Below are 18,336 nucleotides of genomic sequence, written 5' to 3' on the forward strand. Positions count from 1 at the left end.
GTACGTGTTTAATATTAATGAAATTAAATGTTTATTGTCGCTTTAATTAGTGTCTTTTGAGTTACTGTCCAATCAATACGTTACACCCCGGCATGTTCCGCCGCCTTTGGTCGGGGTGTGACAATATGTCATTGTGTTTTATGCCACTCCCTAACCTAAGGCGGAAATGCCGGGGCGCGAGCTGACTGCTCACAACTCTCAATGTACTATCATGCAAATATTTAAAGTGACAATATCTATTATTTAATTTCAAATATTCCCACAAGATTCGAATAACAAATATAACAATTCATAATTAACATAAATAAAGACAAAGTATAATCATGCTCTTGTTATCTTCTCTCTAACATGCAACCCTAAGTTTTCTTCCAATTCAGTTTGAACATCACATCACACGATGACCTATATATGCGTTAAAAATACAATAGATTTGTCAACACGAGGTTGAGTGAGTAAAACACCAGATTTAAGACACTATAATAATAATATGAAAGAGCAAACTGTGTCAAATGAGATAAGCAATTTAACCAATGAGCAAGTAAATAATGAGTTGTCGATAAACACAATGCCAGATAAAAGGCTATACGACTGTCGTATGATTATGCTGGACCTCTCCGAATGCGATTCACATAAAGCATATAAGCACATAACAAGTAAGGTATAAATTGTTAAACACAAGTGACAAACAATTGCAATTTGTGTATTAGATAATAGGAAAATATATAGTAACGCATACGTCCCCAAAACGGTAAAATAAGTGTAAAAGGGGGAATGTGATACTCACATGATCGGATGAACGAAATATAAGTGAAGAGGAAACGGTGATAGAAAATATGATAAATGAGACTGAGCTTCTCGGGATGCATTGACAAGGGTTGCTAATTATTAATGGTAATAAGATTAATCATAACATGTATAACATGTATAATAGATTTGGATTTCGACGTGATTTGAGTTATGAGTAGAATATTTATTGATTGAACGATTGCTTACTGTTGTGATTATTGTAGACCAATATTAGTTATCTTTTGTTTAAAGAAATTATTTCAAAATACAATCAATTTTATAATTAAACAATTTAATTAAATAAATTTAATCTCAAATATCCTTAACAATAATATTTAGGTAATAATATAGTTAAATAAATAGAATAAATATTATGATTAAGTATAAAATTAATATATGCATATAATTACTAGAATAAATAAAATACAATTATATAAAAGTTTAAATATATAATTATCATACAATATCATTAGTATGTATACCAATCGATCAAATATAATTAATAAAGTAAACGTTGTTTAACAGTCATAAACCAAAAGCTCCCTATATATTAATGATTTTCTATAGCTCACAAATATATCTCTTCGCGTCTTCCTTTCTTTGCTGTTGTGTTTTGTGTTTTGCTTCATCTTTCTTTATCTCGTGTTTGAGTAATTCCTCAATAAATCAGCGGTACCCATGTATGCGGGTTATCACTCTTTTAAGTTCTACCATTTTGCTCCAACAATAAATCTTGCAATAGGATTCGTCATTCATCCCCGGTTAACAAAGTCTTTAAAGAAATTTCTTTCGACTAATACACCCCATATATCATTAAACTTGCCGACGAGGGCGTGATTGTAACTACACTTAGTTGTTCATGATGATTGGTCGCATGAGGAATCTTGTTCCTTTCACGTGACTGAGAGTTAGCCACCGGAGTCTCTCTAGTGAGTTCAATCATAAGGAGAGATCCAGTTATAACGAAACAAGACGTGTGGGACATGGAATATTACGTGGGTCAACAAGAATTAAGTCGTAACGAACTTGAGAAGCCATGGAATATGATTTTGATAATGATGGGTCCAAGATGAAGGGCTTCAAAGTGATTTAAATTTGGACATTTATTGTTTGTTTATGTTTGCTTTTATGTTATTTTTATTAGGAAAATTGATTTTATTGGTCTCAACTATTGTCTTTTGGTCATTATTGGTCCAACTAACGAATTGGTCACTCATGGTCCCAACTTTTAATGTATTTGTTCCTAACGGTTCGCGGCAAACAATCTTAACGCCGTTAGTTTCAGGTCACCGGAAAAACGTTTTTTGCTGGGAAAGTCAAATTTTTTGCCGTAAAACACCATCTGAACACCGCCACCACCACCAATTGACTCAACGCCAACCAACCACCATCACTTAAGCACCATCAACTTATTTAGACGATGATTATAGGGTTTCGACGACCTCATAATTGGGGCTTTCTAGAAAAACGTTCCTAATGTTTGGGACAAAATTGTTGAGTTTTCGGGAAAAATGTGTGTTTTCCGGCAAAAAAAAAACGTTTTTCCAGCGACCTGAAACTAACGACGTTAGAATTCTGTTAGTCGCGGACTGTTAGGAACAAATACGTTAAAATTTGGGACCGCCAGCAGCCAATTCGTTAGTTGGGACTTGCAGTGACCAAAAGACGATACTTGAGACCAATAAAAACCAATTTTCCTTTTTATTATTATGCAACTCTATGTTGTTGTCAGTATTGTAGAGTGATTTTAATTTGGACGTTTATGTTTGTTTAAGTTTGTTTTCTGGAAATATGAAATTTAGAATAATTTGTGCTTTTGGTATAATTTGATGGAACAATATGTAGTGAAAATGAGTTTTTGCTATTTTGGACATTTAATAATTTTATTTATATATGAATTATATAAATAATTATTTCCGAGTTTGTGTTCTTCTTAGTGAGAGCATCAAAACAAACCAAGCAACATTCGAAACATCGCAAAGATGAATGATGTATCAACGCTCAAAGTTGAGTGGTCGGAATGAATATATGAAACTTTGGTGTTTGTACACGGATTGCATTTTTTTTAATTAATCTTGGTCTTGAATAAATGTGGAAATTTTGTTTTCACTCATAATTCATGATGCAATTCAATTAAAAAATAGAGGTTTTGGTTTATCTCATAAATCTATATTAAAACAACTTAATTTGTGGTTAATGCAACCTATTACATGGGCTTTTGGTTTCTATGTGTGCAAATATCAAATGAACTTCAAGGTTCATTTTACTTTGGAGGGAAAAAAATACTAGACCTTAGAAATTGGTGGAAAGTAGAAGACTTTTGCAAAAGTAGAGAAGAAAAGTCATATATTTTATTTTCCTCGTATAATAGAGAAGAGTACGCTAGTTCTTCATTCACAAACTTCATTCAACTTTTATCACAATATCAAGAACACCAATAAGCCCTGGTGATTTCTCGAGTGCGAAAGTCGTATGAACACACCTACTGTAATCTGGTTGTTGTACCCCGAGAGCGCGTAATATGTATTAAGAAACATGTGTTGAACATGAATCATTAACTGAGAGTGTTACTTTATATTACCAGTACCTTTAAAAAAAATAGTTAAACGGATGTGTCACCACAAAAGATAGTGTGGTTCAAAATTCAAATTTCAAAAGTATATTTAAAAAACAAAAAAACAAATAAACATGATTGTTTAGTAACTAAGAGTGTTATCTTATATTGCTAATAACTATTTAAAATAAAAAGTTCACTGCCACAAAAGATGGTTTAAATTTCAAACTTCAAAATCATTTTTAAATAAATAATAATCAACAAAAATGACGTGTTCATAACGTTCAAATTTCGAAATTCAAAATTATCACGAAATAAAAAGAATCAGAACGTTCAAATTTCAAAATCTTTACTATATATACATGAATCGATCGGAATAATTAACAAAGTGAACGTTGTTCAATGGTCATAAACCAAAAGCTCCCTGTATATTAGTGATGTTCTCTATCTCCTGATATATCTCTCCACGTTTTCCTTTTGTTGGCGTCGTGTTTTATGTTTTACATCTTCTTTCTTTATCTTGTGCTTGAGTAGATTCCACAATAAACTAGTAGTGCCCGTGTATGCGGGCTATCACTATTTTGACTTCTACCGTTTTGCTCCAACAAAAGTTAGGAAGCGTAAATCTTGTAACAGGACTCGTCATTCATCCTTGGCTAATAAAGCCTTTAAAGAAATTGCTCCTGATGCTTAAATTGAAAGAGCTGCCCTCGTTATCCAAAACAAGCGTATTATGTAAACAACTTCTTTAGATTATTACAATTCAAAAACAAGTGATTTTGATTACATAAAACAATGCTTTGTGTGTGCAGGTTCCCTATATCCAGATTCTTTAAATCCCAGATTCCTTGATAACGAAGTCGTGCCGCTGTTTAGGTGCATCACAATTTGATCCACTTTTAGAGTTTTAGGCTAGGAAGCAAGGAAACGTGAAACAGAGTGGAATCCACGTCCCGGGACGGCGTGGGGACGGGTACGCTGGGAAACGCCGCTGAAACGTTTCCCGGCCGCTTCTGAAAATAGGGGACGGGATGTTATAAGCTTCCGGGCTTGGGTACGGCGTCGTAGAAGTTTCTGAAACGTTTCCTTGAAATTTTAGGGCTTTTTGATTAATTTTTCAAATTCCTACAACAGGTTTATATATTAATTATAACAGGAGCCATTTGAGTTTAGTTTGACGGCAGAAAAAATAGCTCATCAATAGTTGATCCAATAATAATTGAAACAGGACATGTGGGATATGGAATATCATGCGAATCAGCAAAATTTGAGTCGTAACTAACTTGAGAAGCCATGGAATATGATTTTGATAAGGATGGGTCCAAGGTGAATAACTGCAAAGTGATTTGAATTTGGACATTTATTTTTTGTTTTAAGTTTATGTTTATGTTTATGTTGTTTTTATTATTAAGTAACTGTATGTTGTTGTAAGTATTGTAGAGTGATTTCAATTTGGACGTTTATTGTTTGTTTTCTGGAAATGTGAATTTTGGAATAATTTGTGCTTTTGATATAAATTAATGGAAAAATATATAGTGAAATCGACATTTTACTATTTTTGGACATTAATAATTTTATTTATATTTGAATTATATAAATAATTATTTTCGAGTTTGTGTTCTACTTAAATGAGGTATCAAAGCTCGAAGTTGAGTGGTTGAAATGAATAATATTGAACTTTGGTGTTTGTAATAGGAATTGCAATTTTTTAATTAATATTTGTAATGAATAAATATGGATATTTTGTTTTGACTCGTAATTCTTGACATATTTCAATTAGAGGTTTTGGCTAGTCTCATAAATTTGTGTTAAAAGCAATTAATTTATGGTTAATGCACCTACTATTCAGCTAGTTGTTGTATCCCGAGAGTCTGACGTGTTCGTATAAGAAGGGCATGAAATATTTTTAAGTAACATGTGTTGAACATGAATTCTCAAACAACACGAATTTAAAATTACACTTAATTTTTAGCTTTGTTTATCTTAGATGATAGTTTTCTTTTATGGTTGGTGAAGCTTCATTTGTAAATTAGCTTCATAGTTACTATTTATTCATATAATTATGTGTGAAATTATTAACTAAGATCACCCGTAGTGGTGGCTTTGCCACCAGTGTTATGAAGCAAAACGCGGGGGGTACACCCCCCCCCCCTCTGCGTTATGTTGATTTCAACTTTTCTTGCGTTGTATATAAAACGCTGAGAATGGCACCAAATCCAAATTTGACCGTTGCTTTTTTGACCGTTGGAGAATTAAAAAAAAAATTATTTCCTATATATTAAACCATTTCATCTCCAATCAAACCTCATTAAATTTATAAAAATTCTCTTTCAACTCTATAAAAATTCCTTTACACCAAATTCACTATATATGGATCCTCCATCTATATATAAACAGTTTTTCGGGCCCGACCAACAAGCCAAGGACGTGGAGGAGGAACGGGCGGTTACGAGTGCGATTATGCTCGCGACACAGTATATGAGTTCCGTTACGGGTGCGATTAGCTCTCCACCCCCCGTTTCAACAAGAGCATATATCGAACGAGATCGTGCCGAAGCCAACAACCGGTTGATGGCGGATTACTTCTGCGACACGCCGAGATACAAGAACCCGAAGACCTTTAGGCGTCGTTTTCGGATGTCTAAAATTTATTTATGCGCATCACCAATGATTTGGAGCGTAAGTTTGATTACTTTAAGCAAAAGCTTGACGCTCGAGGGACGCTAGGATTCACGGCTATTCAGAAGGTTACGTCAGCCGTGCGCGTGCTCGCCTACGGAAACACGACCGACATCAACGACGAGTATTTAAAGATGGCCGAAAAAACAACTCGGGACACCTTGGAGTATTTTTGTTACGGTACGTTTTGTTTTTTTTAAATAGTTTATCACTTGTTTACTGTGATCATTTATTTTATAAAAGTTTTGTAAAATATAGGAAAATTTAAACTATATGGACAACATTATCTGAGAGAGCCCAACGTTAACGATCTACAACGTCTTTACGAGGCACATACAAGGGTACATGGTTTCCCCGGCATGATAGGAAGTGTAGATTGCATGCATTGGGAATGGGCTAATTGTCAAACTGCATGGCGAGGTTAATTCACACAAGGTGACCAAAAGGGACCAATGGTCAGCCTTCAAGCGATCGCTTCATATGACCTTTGGATTTGGTCGTCATTCTTTGGTGTTCCCGGTTCCAACAATGACATAACCGTCTTAGAGCAGTCTCCTGTGATGGAGAGTTACATATCTGGGACTGTTCTCGTCGCTTCGTTTTGGGCTAACGATAACTTCTACGATCATGGGTACTATCTGGGTGATAGAATATATCCAGAGTTCGCGATAATTGTTAAAACATTCAGAGACCCGATGGATGAAAAAAGACAGTATTTTAAGAAAGTGCAAGAGTCTGCGAGAAAGGATATCGAGAGGTGTTTTGGTGTTCTTCAACAACGATGGCATTATGTTAAAAATCCTTGTCGTCTGTGGTCTTTAGAAAGAATGAGATGTGCTATGTATGCGTGTATCATAATGCATAACATGATCATCGAGGACGAGGGAAGAGCAATATGTCCAACTTTCATACCGGATCCGGATCCACCACGGACTCCGGCAAGTATGGAGCAACGACTCGAAAACTCGGATTCCGTGCGGTCAAGAGAAATACATAACGCACTAAAGGAGGATTTGGTTCAACATCTTTGGATGTATCGGCCTCTGCCTGGTGAAAACGATGATCAAAACGAGGGCAACAATGAAGACGATGATGAAGACAACGACGACGATGAAAACGACGATGAGGACGATGAGGAGGACGAGGACGACGGCGAAGTGGGCGAAGACGACAACGACGACAACGACGAATAGTTTTTTTTTTATTTTCTTGTAATATTTATTTAATAAAATATTATTGTTATTTGATTATTCTTATTAAAAATTAAAAAAAAACAAAAAGTGTAAAAGTGGCTGGGCGCCATGTGGCGCATAACCCCTGGATGTGGAGAGTTATGACTACAACCTGTTTTTGTACAAAACCATATCTCTGACTGGGCGCCACATGGCGCATAACCCCTGGTAGTAGAGCTTTATGCCTACACATGGTCTAAGGGTGTCACTTTATATTCCCCGTAACTTTCTAAATTAAAAGGAAGTGTCATCACAAAAGTTAGTGTAGTTTAAAAATGACCGTTTAGTAACTAAGATTATAGATGAGCAAATTCAGGTATCGATTGGAACCCGTACCGGTACCGAAATCGGTACCAAAGTTTTGAGTTTCGGTATCGTTACCGGTATTTCTTGATTTTTTTTACCTTCAATACCGGTACGGTATCGGTACCAAAATTTTGCGATTTTTGGGACCGGACTAGTCAGTACTGATACGGTACCAATCTCATCCCTAACTAAGGGTGTTAACTTATATTGCAAAATTCAAATTATAATGTTCACCACACAAAAATATGATTTAAATTTCAAAATTCAAAATCATATGTAAATATATAATAATCAACAAAAATGACGTGTTTATAACGTTCAAAATTCAAAATTATCTTGAAATAAAAAGAATCAACAAAAATTGACCGTTTTTGTAACGTTCAAATTTCAAAATCTTTACTATATATACACACAAATCAATTAAATATAATGAACAAAGTGAACGTTGTTCAATGGTCATAAACCAAAAGCTCCCTATATATTAGTGATTTTCTCTAGCTCACGAATATATCTCTCCCCGTCTTCCTTTTGTCGCTGTTGTGTTTGGTGTTTTGCTTCATCTTTCTTTATACTGTGCTTGAGTAGATTCCGATCAATAAACTAGTGGTACCCATGTATGTGGGCTATCACTATTTTAAGTTCTACCATTTTACTCCAACAAAAACCAGGAAGCATAAATCTTGGAATAGGATTCATCATTCATCCTTGGCTAACAAAGCATTGCTATTGGTGGGATATACTGAGTACGATGATGATGATGATGATGATGTATTCATCCTTGGCTAACAAAGTCTTTAAAGAAATTTATCTCGGTGTTAAAACCGAAATAGCTGCCCATGGTATCCAAAACCCAGGTATTGATCATTTCAACAGCTTCTTCAGTTGATTAAAATTAAATGTGATTTTGGTTACATAAAACAATGCTTTGTGTATGCAGGTTCCTTATCCATGTATGCGGAACCTGGATATATAGGATAGATCGTGTTACGTGGATGTCGGTGATTAGGTACATCTCTTGAATGTAATGAGACAAAGCATCATCCACTGACTGCATTAGGTTCTGAATAGTACTGGTAGCAAGGGTTCTGGTGTTTTGTGGAGGAGGAATATGGCAGCTATTTTCAGATGGAGCTTCCGATTCGTTTCCATGATTGTTCGGAGGAGTAGCAACTGCACACAAAATTTCGAAAACATGTAAGATTTTGATGCACATATATTATTGTTTGTGAGGTGGATCATCAAGGGTTGATCCAATAATAACGAAACAAGACATGTGGGACATGGAATATTATGCGAGTCAACTAACGAACTTGAGAAGCCATGGAATATGATTTTGATAAGGATGGGTCCAAGATGAAGAACTGCAAAGTGATTTGAATTTGAACGTTTATTGTTTGTTTAAGTTTGTGTTTACGCTGTTTTTATTATTAAGTATAAAAACATGTTGTTGTCAGTCTTGCCGAGTGATTTGAATTTGAACGTTTATTGTTTGTTTTAAGTTTGTTTTATGGGAATATGAATTTTGGAATAATTGGGCTTTTGATACAATTTTATGGAAAAATATATAGGGAAAACGAGTTTTTACAATTTTTGGACATTAATAATTTTATTTGTATATGAATTGTATAATTATTTTTGAGTTTGTATTCTACTTAGTGAGGGCATCAAAGCTAATCGAACAACGTCCGAAATGACATAAAAATTGAGTGGTTGAAATGAATAATATTGAACTAAGGTTTTACCGGTTGAGGGTATCTGTAATTGGAATTGCAATTTGTTTTAATTAATCTTCGTAATGAACTAAGGTTTTACCGGTTGATAAAATTCAAGTGTTGACGTTCCCAGCGTTTTGAGGCGATGAATCAACTTGAATTCAGTTGGTTTTGGTGTCGTGCGTTAGGATATCGGAACTAAAACCTAAACATAAAAAAAAAAATATATATATATATAATTGAGGTGGACTAATGGATGGTATCGGTCAGTAAAACCCGGATATTGGGAAGCCCCAGTGTTGTTGATCTCGGACGTTGAGACGGTGAGTGCACACAAATTCGACCGGTTATCGTCACGTTCATTACGGTACCGGAGCTAAAACAAAAAAAGAACATTGGCATTCGGTTGGTTTTCATTACGTGTGTTACGGTACCAGATTTAAAACAAAATGCCGTAAGTCTACGTGAATTCGATCAGTTTCCGTGACGTTCGTTAGGATACCGGAAAAAAATTACCATTCAGTCAGTTTTCGTTACGGTACCAGAGCGAAAAAAATGGATAATATATATACTGAGGTGCACGAATCAGTGGTGTCCATCGGTAAACTTGGGCGTTCGTAAAACTCGAGCGTTGTCGGTCCCGGACATTGAGGCGATGAGTCTAGACGGAATTAGTCGGTTTCTATCATGTTTGTTACGGTACCGGAAGTCAATCAAACAAAAACCACAAAATTGACATTTGGTCGGCCTTCGTTATTTCGCTACGATACTAGAACTAAAATCAATAAAAGAAATAGCAAAAAAGAAACCGAAAAAAAAAAACAACTGACGAGTATCTCAGCGTCACCAAACTTGTCAATTGTTATATATAATAATAATAAATATGGATATCTTATGACACCAACGTATTGGTATTTATCTAGTATATATAATATGTGATTTCAGCATTCACAACAATTGTAGGCTAGAGTCCAATTGTCACTCTCCCAGCCATATGACCTTTTGGGAAGTTTAACTCGATTGTCACATTCTCTCTATATGATTAGTCGGGAACAGAACATGATGGTCACATGCTAACACATACACTTAACACAAGAAATATGTTTGTTTTGATATTATTTATCAATCAAAAATAGAATTAAACCACATAAATATAACTTTTATCATATAAAAGCTTTCACATCCATTCCACTATCTCAAATTTTAAAATTACTAAAATCACTACCTATTCTCTTTACTTTGATCAATTACATACTATTTTTTAATATATTATAAAACTAATATATTAGTAATAATAATTACTATTACTATTATTTTTAGCTCTTTGATAATAATTATAATAGTTTTTATTAGTTGTAAATCAGTTATATTAATCAATCAAGAACAAAAACAACCAAAAAAGTTATAAATGAATTTTTCTTTTAATAATTTAAGCTGTAGAGCCATACAAGTGAAAAGCTTTTTTTTTTTTTTTTTTTGTAATTTTTGTCAATTACTAATCAACTAATAACAATTTTATAAAGCCATATAGAGAAGACTCGTTATAGGTTAAATACTTCTTTCTTTAGTTTTGAAAATTATTTTGGTGGATTGGTGATAATTGTTGCGCTAATTTTGGACGAGTCAAACTTTTTAGAGATGACATAATCCATATCGTCTCTATAGGTTAGATTATTTTTTTTTTAATTGCAGAATGGTGGAAATTTTGCAGTCTAAATGAGAAAAAAATAAGTTTATCAAACTCTTAGAATATTTTATTTATTTTTTATTTTGATCATTAATTACATACAATAAAAAAAAATGTTATTGATATGCCATGTCGTATTAACAAGTGGAAAAATGTTAGGCCTGAATCAAAGGAAGGGCGGGAGGGCAATGGACCCAGGCCACTCTCTTAACTAGGAGTTCATAATTGTTAAAAAATATTCATACTTTATATATAATATTGTTTAAAAACAAAATATTATTAAATGACTCATTGGTTGAATAAAAAGAGTGGTTGATTATGGAATCAAAAGTCATAAGTTCAATTTTCACAAATGGTGCTCAATTTTTAATTGAAAAAAAAACTTAAACTTTCATTGGTGTTTTATATGAGCCATTCAAATTGTTTATTATTATTATTATTATTATTATTATTATTGTTATTGTGTTTTGATCCGTTTTAGGCTTTTGAAAAGGCCACCATATTGATAAATTGTCAAAGTATCTATCACATAATTGAAAACGTGATTTCATGAGGCCTTTTTTAACTCATCCCATACCCCAAAATTATAAGTGATCTCAGAAACGGCCCTCGGTTTCTTATTTGGGTTTCTTATTTATCGAATTAGAACAGAAAGATTTAGTTTCACCCTATAGGGACGAGTGACGACATGTGGTATCTATATATATAGGGTTACCTAGCTTAAAAAACCGGAATAGGGTGAATTATAGAGACGACTTATGTCGTCCCAATGGGTATTGCCCCTGTAGGATCTTTTTCTTGTTGTGTATAGAGAGACTCTAAACGATCTTGTTAATGGTCAGCCTCTATACAAGCTTTCAACATAATAGTCTGTGTCTGTCTATATATGCAACCTTTTAGCATGGTGCATGCACAACTCATCATCCATGCCTCTGCTGTAGCACAAGTTTGAAGTCTTTATCCAAAGATCTTGCTGTCTCGTATTTTTCAGTTTCATCCGGATCGAAATTATCTTCTGATATGTATACAACCTAATAACCTTTGATCGGTATCTTCCCTGATACCACTTTGTTGGAGATCGATAAAATGCTATTGTATTGGAGATCATATAAATTAGCTATAATTGAAATAATACTTATAGGTGTTTTGTGAACCATTGTGTGTGTTCACAATTACTAGAATATAACTAACTTATATGTTTGATAACAACAATAATACTGGTAAGAAAGTTCATATCAAATATGCTCACCCCTAGATTCTCAGGTCACATCGAAGCACCTTCAAACAACGAGAAGTTCATAATGACAAATATTTGAATGTAACTATCAATTTATCATGTGTAATTGTCGCATACTGACATACATCAGTCTATCACACAAAGTAAGTTATCATATGTTCATCTTTTTTATTATTATGTTATTAGTTACATACTAAATACACAAATCTGTGCTACCATTTTCGAATCATTATGAACACCTTGTAGGAATGTACTGCGATACCTGGCGTATGAATGAAACCCTTTCTATCAACAAGAAAATTGGTACAGATTCCCTTGTGGCAATACCTGTAAAATACAGTCATAATCTGTTGTTTTGGTAGAAAATCTGTAAGGTGTTGAAAACTTGAAATAAAAGCAGAAGTATGAACTTGTGTTGTCAGATATATGCAAGTGAGTTCCTATCGTGATCAGGCTGGGGCCGACCCCGAGTAGGAGTTGGCGGTCTTTGATTATTAAGCTCCTATAATATCCAACAAAGATCATATGAATCACAAAGACGGTTTCGGATTGACCCACAAACTTTAGTTTCTTCAAATAGCACGTAAACCATTACCTGCATCCAGTGGCGCTCTTCAGGCGTTGATGTTTCTGGTTCAAGTGGCGGTGGCAACGGGTGAATCAGTTTTGGAACAACCACCAACCCTCGGCCAATCACTAGCAAAGCTCCAGCATTATTGGCAGTCCCTAAATCCAATTAGCACAATTAAACTAGTCATCAAGCCACAAATAACCAATACGCCGAACCAACAAAACCATCGGTTACCGCAATAGTTTGTTGCAGAGAAAAGCGTAATTAGCTGTCCTTGCGCAAAGCGCTCGAACCCATCCATTACACATTCATGTGCTCTTATGATCAACTGAAGGTTATTTCTTTTACAGAAGTCTGTAACCCTGTCAGGCTGCAAGTAGTTACAATTCATTCAGAGGGAGCTAGTTTCAACCATTTAAAGTAAATAATCAGCCATTTAATATGAATAAACTTCGTTAGCATACCCCAAAGGTGACTAGGCCCGGTCCCCTTGCATTCGGTCTCAAACCTTCCACACTATCGTTTTCTGTTGGGTCGGACCTGCAACAAAAACGTGTATCAACAAAGTGATGCTTTTATTTGGTTTCATCTATACCGAATTCTGAACTTTAAATTGTTACGGAATATTATATAATACCATAGTAAATCCATCAAGATAACGGATCCAGCATCCATATTTATGGGTCTTTCTATTTTCTCAATCTGTTCAACGGAATGAATGGACCTTCCTATGCCACCGTGCATACATATAATCTTTTGGTCTATAAGTGCTGCAAGTGGAAGATGGTTAAACAGTTGATTGAACCGTTTCCATGCCCATATTCCATCGTTCTCTCCCTACACATCGCATACAAAATTACGTATAAGCATGCCTCTTATAAAAAGTAAAAAACATTCCAAAGGTTCCATGCATACCATCCTCTCAATGCATTCAGGACGAAAACCAAAGAGTGCATTTACATCAGCAGCTTCGTGATTCCCGCGTATTAAGTGAAAATTTTGGGGATAGTTAATCTGAATAACAGTAAAAAAGGTATATTATCAGGTTACGACCCGACTGGCCATCAATATTGAAATAGATCACTAAGTGAGATAATAAGAAGCTTACCTTAAGAGCAAGGAGCAAAGTGATTGTCTCCAAGCTGTGTTGTCCTCTATCAACATAATCTCCAAGAAATAAATAATCAATATACCTGAAAGGTAGTAAGAATATATGTCATAAAGTTCGTGTTGGAAGCATAAAGTGGCATGCACGAATACACGTTGTATGAGCGTACGTTATGTCACCAGCACTGGAAGGGAATCCGTATTCATCAAACAGACGCATCAGATCCGTAAACTGTCCATGTAGATCACCAAACACTTTAACAGGAACTTTCAGATCAAGAACTGTAGGCTCTTGCGAAAATATCTGCTCAGCTGCATAGCAAAGCTCTCCCACTTCATAAGCATCCAGAAAAAACCTCCTGTCTGCAGGTGGACTCCAGTTTCGAGGCTTAAGTAAAGTAGCAATCACCTGAAAAATCACATTAAATCTATACTTTTCATATTACAACTTCCCAATTTCGGGTCACATCAGAATATCTTGCCAAAAGAGTAGATTGTCAAACGCGTCAAACATTGCATGTGGCAGGAAGTTTTTGTTTAACGTTTCGATCCAACCTACCCATCTTAACGCCTTTAAATTATCAAGAAAAAAAAAAGAACTACACAATAAACACAATTTCTAATGACTACCTTTTTATGTAAGCCTTGAGGAGACTTCTGCCGCGTGAACCGTTTTGCAGTGCTAGACATGTCATTCGGGAAAGGCATCATACGTTTACTCTCATTTTCAAAATGATCTAACGACAACTGCCTTACCAACCCACCAAGGTTTCCTATGGCTTCTCTAGCAATCACAACCTGCAGCAAATTAATAGAGAGCATGCTCATTTAGCCTAAATGAAAAAGATCCAACACATAAATCATGACAAAGAGAACACATACGGCTCTAGGGTGAAGTTGCACTTTTCGAACCCCATCACCACCCTCTGAGTTAGTCAGCACAGTTTGTGAATTCACATTTGAAATCATAACGTCGTTAGGATTTGCAATATGTGCTTGTGCAGCTTGCCATGTTAAATAAGCAGCATTAGCTCCGGCCTGCGTTTGAGTGGATTCTTTGTCTACACTGCAAATATATGATTGTGTTTTATTATTGAAAAGTTCAAAGGATACAAAGTTTTTGCATACATACATAGAAGTTCATGTTTTTAAAATTGTAAGACTATACAAATAGTTTAAATTCCATGTAGGTCCACCCAAAGAAGGGAAATCGAACATAACCTTAAGTCAGTGGATTGGTGACTTTCAGATCCATCATCATGAGATACAGGATCAAATGGGCACCAATTATTATTCGCCCTGGGAGTTGTCGTGTTTGAACCCCTTTCTTCCGATGTTACTCCAGGATTATTGGCATCCGTAAGAAAGGGTGAATTCTCTGCTACAAGAAAATCACCTAACAACACATCTGCAACACGTACACGAAAAGAAATCTATCAGGGCTCAAAAGCTTTATAAAATTCAAGTTAAGTTCATACCTGCCCTAAGACCACCATAGACATATAAACAAGAATCAACTGATGACATGGAATGCCGACAACGACGCATGAGATCCAAAGACGGATCTTCAGTTTGTTCATTGCCATTGTGTGAAGAAGTCACCAAGCCATGTCTATCTAACCAAACTCCAGCAGCAGTGTCCAAAACTGTAAAATGTAATCACATTGCAAAGACTCGGTATTTTACTTAACTGAATCAAATATTAAGCATCGATCAAAATTAACCTGCAATGGCTGCTCCACCATCTACCACACGCCCTCCCCTAAGAGCACCTCCCGTAACATGCAATCTAGTGCCAACACAAACCTGATGACAAAAATACCTTGTAAAAATAAACATTAACATGATGGTTTCAACAGGCATGTCTTGTATGTAAAGCTATTACTTACCGCAGCATGTTGGTACCTTGATGATGGCGAAACTCCAGGAGCAAGAGTCCATTCCCATTGCCCACTTTTATGCATAAGTAGTCCATAAGCATCTGCTAAGGGCTGTATATGCACAAACAAAACCAATCTTCATCACAAATAAACACCTTTTATAGTATGTGTTATCTAATGGCAATCATTGATAGTTAAGTAAAATATTAGAGTTCTAAGTTTACATTTCATATATGCATGAGTATGTGAACGATGTATTACATGTGATGGAACCATAACAACTAACTAAAGCTTAATTAGACAAAAAATACACATAAACGCTAGTTCGTACCACGCCTGAAGTGTCTCTTCCACCACAAAGCAAGAACATACCATCCGAGCGAGCACTAGCTGTAGCATACCTGCAGAGGGTAAATACAAACAGGTACAAAATGCATATAATGTGTCTTGTTAAAACATATATAAATGTAACATCATTCAAGTCTTTACACAAATCCCTTGACATGTTCCAATACTATAATCGCAATTTAAATACATTCTTACATTCTAGCTGAAGGTGTATCTCCCTCTGTATTTAGCCTCAGCCATGCGTACGGTTTTTGAGCAGTATCCAAAGTCCATGTATCTGAAAGCACTTTCTTTCCTAGAGAAAAAGAATACAATTAAATGTTCCTGAACAACTGGAAAACTTGGTACCTTTATGCTACTTGTGAACACTAATAAAGAGAACGCTTGCTAAAATGTGAATTTCACTAACCATCGTTGCCACTAAAAGTAACAAGGTATCGTTGGAAAACTAAGTCCATGACATGACCATAACGAGGACCAGGACCATGCCCTTGAACAACAACTCTGCACTCAAAAAGACAAGAAACCAAACTGGCATATAAGGGGAAAAAACCTAAGAATTTAAAATGTAAGTACAAATTTGGATTAAATCAAGGTTACCGGTGCCATTTGTATTTGTCATTACTCAAGTCGAGTACATAAAGATCATCTGTCGAATGGCCAGCAGGACCTATGCCTCCCTAGCAATGCAGCATCAACTTAATCATAATTCATAAACAGTTAAGAAAATTTCATTCATGTAACCCTATTTTAGGTCATACATGTTGTTTATAATCACCTGAAAGACAACCATAGTTCCAACAGCAGCAGCTGCATGAGCAGCCCTAGGTGAAGGGGCCTCTCCAGCAGGTCGTATTCTAAACAAGTTTTCACGCATATAAATTTGTTTTCTTAGCAAATTAACAAAGTTAAATGCAAGAAAAGCGCATTAAACCAACCTGGTCCATTTTTTAGTAACAATGTCATAGGCATGAACCGAATTTGTCACCCCGGCTAATCCTGAATACCAAAATTAACGAAAATTATCATTTTGCATGTATTAAAATTGGACCGGCTATACACACATGTATGACGTCTAATCCCACACCGTTTCAAACAGCCGTCCAGCCCTTTGATCAAATATTTTTAACGTTTGACCGGTTATGGTCATAACAACCGTCCGAATATTGGTCAAAACAGGTTGTCCGGATATTATTTAAAAAGGCGTTCTGACCAATAATTTTCAAAGTTTTATTTGATGAAATGGCCGTCTAAGTATTTTGGGAATGGTCGTGTGAAATCAAATAGCATGACCCGTAAAAAAGACATGCAAATAATAAAAGAATGATGATTACTGATTCCTGCTCCAGCAGCGCCTCCTTCAATGGCGGTAGCACCACCAAATAATATTAATCTAGGACCGTGAGATTTGGTTTGTGCAACGGCTGTAAGAGTGTGGCCACAGCGAGGGCCAGGCGCGTCATCATCTGTGTCCCAACGGGCGTCCAGTGGGACATACATTGGAGCCGGATGTAGGCACGGCTTTGAATCCATCAAAACCGAAACCAAAACCCCCCAGTTTTCTTATTGTTATTATTATTCCTGACTTGTAACAAATAAAGGGCATGTGAATGATGGTTGAATAATGAATCAAACACAAATTAACTCCGTGCCACGGGGGGGTTGACACCTGAACAGGCGTATGGAATATCGATTTTGATTGTTCGAAATCTATCTACGGTATTGGATATGGGATTGAGGAACAAATTTGATTCTTTAATCAAAAGCCTGATCAAGCAAATTGGCCGGGAATTAAAAGATAAAATTATGGCAATGTGATTGAATATTGTGAACGAATTGAATTTGAAACTTTGGTGGAATCAATGATACATCAAAAACAGGGGAATGGAGGTGAAAAGAGGATTAACGAACTATATGTATTATGTAACGACTAACTGATTTTTTTGTTATTACTTTTTTTTTTGTTTCCTTTTCCGGTTAGTTTTTAGGCTAAAGTTTTTATTTCGTTTTAAGTATTTTTGTAAGTGGGTCCGGTTTAATGACCACATAAATCGCCATGAATAAAATCTAAGTGGTTTCTTGGCTCGAAAGCGTGTTTGATCGGGAAACGGTTTCAACACACAAACTACACGACTAACTCTCGTTTATTTAATCAGAAAATCTAACTCAAAAAACTGATTACAAAATATCAAACCCTAACTCGGTTTGACTCTTGATGAACCCTAACTCGGTTACAT

The 18,336-nt window shown here is 35.4% G+C and overlaps 1 protein-coding gene across 1 annotated transcript; it reads right to left on the minus strand.

The window, feature by feature from the left end:
• Window positions 1–12,598: 12,598 nt before the first annotated feature.
• On the minus strand, window positions 12,599–18,102 carry LOC143539071 (serine/threonine-protein phosphatase BSL1-like). Its single transcript, XM_077032493.1, has 21 exons — window positions 17,434–18,102; window positions 17,038–17,098; window positions 16,878–16,956; window positions 16,700–16,779; window positions 16,509–16,603; window positions 16,295–16,394; window positions 16,083–16,152; window positions 15,761–15,862; window positions 15,596–15,677; window positions 15,350–15,517; window positions 15,093–15,279; window positions 14,754–14,937; window positions 14,502–14,669; window positions 14,042–14,280; window positions 13,873–13,957; window positions 13,680–13,778; window positions 13,402–13,601; window positions 13,229–13,304; window positions 12,999–13,134; window positions 12,789–12,919; window positions 12,599–12,695 (listed from the first exon to the last, which is right to left on the minus strand). Exons 1-21 carry the CDS (start codon window positions 17,630–17,632, stop codon window positions 12,612–12,614), a joined length of 2,625 nt encoding a protein of 874 aa, XP_076888608.1. The 5' UTR covers window positions 17,633–18,102; the 3' UTR covers window positions 12,599–12,611.
• Between the last annotated feature and the right edge of the window lie 234 nt (window positions 18,103–18,336).

Source organism: Bidens hawaiensis, unplaced genomic scaffold, assembly GCF_021521415.1.
Source record: "Bidens hawaiensis isolate Kalapana, Puna unplaced genomic scaffold, B.hawaiensis_p1.1 tig00011793_1, whole genome shotgun sequence".
Taxonomy (NCBI): Eukaryota; Viridiplantae; Streptophyta; class Magnoliopsida; order Asterales; family Asteraceae; genus Bidens; species Bidens hawaiensis.